We start from the raw sequence: 6,000 nt of genomic DNA, 5'->3' as shown, positions 1-6,000 counted from the left end.
CCATATGGACAGTGAATTCCTTTCTTGTGATGCAGTTTTTTGTAGGAGTGAGAAAAGTCGCAAACCATGTGCCTTCCCTGCCTTTTCGTTAACTGCTTAGCCTGCCTACCCCCAACCCAGTGGTCTTTGGATGTTTTAGGCTACTGCTCCCATCAGCCCCAGGCAGTGTGAGGTCTCTCAAAGAACTGAAACGTGTTCCCAATCTGTCCTAACCCTAGGGATGCTCACACCTGTACAGTTTGTGTACCTGTGTACTTACTAGCTGGTCTGTGCAGATCAACAAACATACACTCTTTCCCACCAGTGTGTATATGTAGGGGCAGCTTGTACCTGTGTTCTGTGTGAATCAGCTTACTGAAACTTCCAGCTAAATTAGTAAGGAACTAACATTGATTCCTCCCCACCACCCCATAGCCGTTCCTTTTGAGTGAGTTTTTAGAGTTGCGGCCATCAAATTTCTAGAACTTTTGCCAAGTATGTTTCAGCTGAAGTGTGATCTAGGAACTGTAAAAATACAAGCACCCCGTTGGCTCAAGCCAGCAGCCCCTTCAGTCCATTGTCTTCTCACAGTGACCAGCCCCAGATGCCTCTGGGAATCCCTGAAGGAAGACATGAACACAACAGCACTCTGCCCACTTACAGTTCTCGGCAACTGGTGTGCAGAGACCTGCCACCTCCGATAGGTAAAGGTAAAGGGACCCCTGACCATTAGGTCCAGTCGTTACCGACTCTGGGGTTGCGGCGCTCATCTCGCTTTACTGGCCAAGGGAGCTGGCATACAGCTTCCAGGTCATGTGGCCAGCAGGACTAATCCACTTCTGGCGAACCAGAGCAGCGCACGGAAACGCTGTTTACCTTCCCACCAGAGTGGTACCTATTTATCTACTTGCACTTTTTGACGTGCTTTCGAACTGCTAGGTTGGCAGGAGCTGGGACCGAGCAACGGGAGCTCACCCCGTTGCAGGGATTCGAACCGCCGACCTTCTGATCGGCAAGCCCTAGGCTCTGTGGTTTAACCCACAGCGCCACCTGCATCCCTGCCACCTCCGATAAACATCCACAAACTTCAGAATTCCAGAAAACGGGCCTTATGTATATGCTGGGTTTCTAGAGAAATGTGTCCATTGTATACCTTTGGAGATTTATCCCAAGAATAAGACGACCAAACTTCTAGATAGAGCATTTATAGAACTAAAAGGGTGCGATCCAGACTAATAATAACTACTGGGATGACAGGAGTACACACAGGGGTTTAATACCTCCCACAGACCCAACAGGTTTCAGATGAACTCTCCCTCCTTGAATACCCCCCTTCTCTTACAGTTCTGGGCCTCCTTGCGAAACCAGACTGCTCGCCCTTGCCAAGACTCTTGGAATAAATGGCTGAGTCAGTGTTTCCATTATAAAATCTGTCTCTATGGGGAACACGTCTCAGCTGTGAAATTTCACTCCTGGTTCCAGTGCTTACAGGTGTGGAAAATCCTTTGTTAGGCTCTCTCCTCCTGTCCTCTCGCTATGAATGACCTGCTGCATGAAAATGCTTTTATTTCTGCTCTTACTCAACTCTGAGGAATCCCAGGGTGTAAGGCAGAGCCCCAGCGGAGGAAGCTTCACGGAAGACGGGAAGCAGCCAGGCAAGTTAAGCACCTGTGTGAGTTGAGCAACAGGGCAAGGCCAGTAAATCCCTTTTGGTCTCAACAAAGCCAGGTTTCCAAGAAAACAAGCCCAACCAACAACCAAACAAAACTGTTTCTGAAGGCAGGAAGCCAGTTAGTTGGGGGTGGACTTCCCCCATCTGCTGCGCTATGTACAACTGCCCAAGGGACAGAAGTCAGAGGTGTGTGTTCTGTAAAATGCACTGGCCTGGAAAGGCTAAGTAAGGCAGAGGATTGAAGACCAGGGCTGCCAGGATGTACTCAAGGCATCCTATTCCGCTGCTGAGCGCTGCTCCACTGTCAATTAAGAAGGAGTCCTGTTGGAGCAGGCCAAAGACCCATCTTGTCCAATATCCTGTCACTAAATTTTAAAGTCTGTTACAAAAAGTGATGTGGAAAGACAGCTCTAGCCAGAAAGAGCCAGCTCCTAAGGTATTCCCTCCCCCTCCAAGCTGCTAATGTCTGCCCCTTTCTAAACCTACATATACTTGTCAATGCAGGGTGACATTTCATGTTATCTGAAGAAATGATTGATGCATGAAAGCTAATGCCATAGAATCACAGAATTATAGAGTTGGAAAGGAGCTCAAAGGTCATCGAGTCCAACCCCTTGCAATGCAGGAATCTCAACTCAAGGATCCCTGACAGAAGGCTATCCAACCTCTGCTTGAAAACCTTCAGTGAAAGAGTCCACTACCTTCCAGTTTAATGGAAGCCTGGTAGCCAATGCCCACAAATATGGAAACTAAAACTCAAGATTCTAAAATATTGCCATAAGTAGACATACAACATGCCATCATGTTATAACTGTCGTCTTCTATGTCAACGGATTCATTTATCACATTTTTGGCTGACCCCATGAAGTCATCCGAGCTGTTTTTCAGTCTGAGGGCCACAATTCTCTAGCCTCAATCCAGGCAGACAAAAAGCAGTGTTAGAATTCAAGCACACAGGCCAGCCAGGCAAAAAAAACAAAACCCAGGGAAGTGCAAAACAGGGTGAATTTGTGTGTGTGTGTGTGTGTGTGTGTGTGCGCGCTTCAGAGTCCTGAGGGCCATATAGAGATAGACTTGGAGGCCACACTTGAGACCTAATGTTGCCCATTCAGACGAGGTTCTCCATCCTGATCTATTGAATTGCAGTGTATTTATGTACAGGCCTCTTCAGTATCTGGGAATTGGGCCAGTTTGCTCAGATACTAGCCAGGAGACAACACCCATGCAAGGTCATTTGTCAGGCAAGCTTTATACAGACATAGTGCTTGCAACACAGATGGTGAGTTGGTGCAGGATCATGATGAAAAGGTCAGATTCAAGAATATTCTGAAACTTGGGAGCTTGAGCATCTGACAAACGATTTAAGGAGCATTTTTTAAGATTCTGGCAGGCAGGATACCCCTCGCTCATCATCCCACTGTTACATGTGCACATAAAATGAGGTTTTCAATGAAGTGGTAAGCCTCATTTTGGAAAACGTGTGCCTACACGGTGGGTTCATCCAGAAAAATGTCCTGCATTTTCTGCACAGGAAGTAGCAGGGAAGACCAAGATTTATATCCTGCCTTTCATCCAAGAAACTCGAGGAAACAGAGCATTCTCCCCCTCGCCGAGTGCTTCATGGGTGAGAGAAAGTATGTGTGTGAGAACGTGTGCCCGCACATGCAGTCCTGCATGTGAGAGTGTGTTTGGACATGTCTGCTGTAGCCTGGAATCAGTCCAGGTAAGCCAAACCTCAAAACCGTCCAACAAACTGACACAAGGAACTCATCGCGCGGCGGTAGCAAACAGAAAACAAGCAGTCAGTCCAATTTCTGAAAATGTCCATGTCACATTTTAATATACAAGAATCCAAAGTACAGCCTACAATGTAGGAAAATTTTTTTAATACATACTCTATAAACAAACATATTTACATCAGAAATCACTAGGACAGTGGCAATTCTTTTTGTCACAAATATAAATTAATTATCAATAACTGGTTGCGGCTGTTGTTGTTTTTCTTTTAGCCGGTGGGGTAATGTTCTGTTTCTCCCTCCCTCTCAGAAATCCACAGCTTAGTCCTTCCGGTCTGTAGATATTGGAGAAAATGGGTGGGGGACAATACTGCCATGCAGATGTCGGGAATGGACCCCAGAAATAATATTCCTCCCCCATTCCCAAATCCATCAAGAATTCATCCAAACTGGGATCCAAACCCAGCGCTACTTCCTCAATCCTGGCACACAGCAGACAATACAGATTCTAACATATGCAGTCAATGTTCTTTCCTGGGAAAACGAGAAATGAGAATCAACCTACAGTGGGGGGAGTGCATTTCCCCCCCAAGCCCTGGTGTTTCAGTAACAGGACCTGAACATCTCCAAATGTAGGTGCCTGAGACTATATGCAAGTCTCAGGCACCTACAGGTGGAGATGTTCAAGTCCTGCAAGGCTTGGCACCTGTGGGTTTGCCTCTGTTGAACGGTGGGGGTTTGGCATAGGGATGAGGGAGGAGTGGGGAGGAGCAAGTCCTGAGATGAATGGTGCAGCCTTTCAGTAACAGGACCTGAACATCTCCAACTGCAGGCACCCGAGACTTGCATATATATATATATATATGTGTGCAAGACTTGCATATATATGTATGTGCAAGTTTCGGGCACCTACAGTTGGAGATGTTCAGGTCCTGTTACTGAAAGGCTGCGCCAGCCACCTCGGGACTTGTTCCCCACCACCCATCCCTCATCCCTATGCCAAACCTCCACCGTTCAAGAGGGGCAAACCCACACAGGCCAGCACCTCTGTTCCCATTCTCCATCCCAGCCAACGACTTGGATCTCCATAGCGAGGCCATACAGGTCTCTTTCCTCCGTCTGTGCCTCAGGCAGCCATCGATTCAAGTTCCATGAAATGTCCATGGGAGACCAGTTAGGCCTCAAGATACAGAAAACAAAACAAAAACCCAGGGTGGGCCTGGCCTTTTCCCCGCAACAGGTCACTCGAGTGTAGGGAAGTCAACTCCCTAAACATTTGGCCAGCAGGATTATGTGAGGAGAGATTGGGGCAGAAATCCAGGCAACCCCCCCCCACGATTGGTCCAGCTCTTATGATCCTTCTGCAAATGTAGGACCCAACAGCAGCAGGTTCAGAGTCTCTGGTTACGAACCACAGCAGCTGCCATTTTACCTCAGGCCAAATTACCTCAGATGAGGTTCTTGCCTGATCTCCCAACCATGAAATCTAAGTTTTCCGGCTGCTCCAGTTATAATCTGGATTGTTCTTTTGTTCTAATGACCTGTCTAGGGGTGACCGGTGATCTAGAGGGGACTTGGTGTCGTGTGGGGATTTCTGTGAGGGTGGGGAGCGAGGGTCCGAGACTTGGGAGTGAGGAGGGGGGAGAAGCTGTTTGTAATCCGGCGATTTGTCCAGGTGGAAAGGCCGGTAATGGTCTGAGGGGCCCTGGCCATGGTAGCCCATGGAAGGCCTATGGTCAGGCATCCTCCTGAAGTCCTGTTGGTGGTAATTCTGAGACCGGAACTCGTCTGATCTCCGTCGCTTCGAATCATGGTGATGCCTAGGCAGAAGCAAGCACAGAGAGCAGTCAGCTCAGAAGTGGGGACTGAGGAAACATCCCATTCCCAGATGGCCAGGGCTGGTGGGAGCCATAGTCCATAGGGCACCAGGTTGGTTTCTCACAGGCCCATGTCCGCATGCAATGACCCACCTGCAGACCATAGTGACCTGGGGCAGTTTGTATGGGAGAAAGCAGTCCCCAACTAGCTCCCCCCTCGCATCTTTTGGGAAGTGCAGGGAGAAAAAGGGACACAGTCCAAATGAGGGCTCCATGTCTACCAAAACAAGACCATGTCCAACCCATTCAAATAATCAAGAAAACATTTCGCGTTCCAGCCAGTGGTAAGGGGAAGTTGCCTTCCCCTGATCTCAGTTGGCCTCACTCTGTAACGGTGTTCTGACTGCGCCGCCCCCCCCCCCCCCGAGTTCCTCAAGACACAGTAATTGACAGGAGGAAGCTGAGAGCAGGAAATCATCCTATTGCTGGTCTACACGCGGCACTGCTTCCAATCCACTGCAAGTCGTCTTCTGCCCAGAACCATGTTATTTGTCTGACTGTGGTGAAATTACGCAACTTACGTAATTAATTATGTAAATGCATTCCATCGTCATGATGTTATTCTACCCTGCTCGTTTCAATGCAAAGGAAATTCAGTGCATAAAGGGGGGGGAGTAATCTAATGTTTGTCTTTAGCAACCGGGGGGAGGGGGCGGTTGTTCCACCAAGTGAGCGCATGTGCTTTTTGCAGACGGACAAGGAAAACGATGTTACCTTGTACAGTGGTACCTCGCAA

At 48.3% G+C, this 6,000-nt stretch overlaps 1 protein-coding gene across 10 annotated transcripts in view; it reads right to left on the bottom strand.

Moving 5' to 3' along the window:
• Nucleotides 1-3,462: 3,462 nt before the first annotated feature.
• The window catches only part of CHD2 (chromodomain helicase DNA binding protein 2), a 65,931-nt gene continuing 63,393 nt past the window's right edge, over nt 3,463-6,000 (bottom strand). For all 10 annotated transcript variants that reach the window (XM_083474960.1, XM_083474961.1, XM_083474957.1 and 7 more), the window contains one exon: nt 3,463-5,207. In XM_083474960.1, the coding sequence (XP_083331086.1) occupies nt 4,874-5,207 (334 nt within the window). In that variant the 3' untranslated portion in view covers nt 3,463-4,873. The remainder of the gene's footprint in view (nt 5,208-6,000) is intronic.

This window comes from Podarcis liolepis (assembly GCF_965112155.1).
Source record: "Podarcis liolepis genome assembly, chromosome: 14".
NCBI lineage: Eukaryota > Metazoa > Chordata > Lepidosauria > Squamata > Lacertidae > Podarcis > Podarcis liolepis.
Note: the sequence above shows the minus strand (reverse complement) of the source record. Positions and strands in the feature narration are given on the sequence as shown.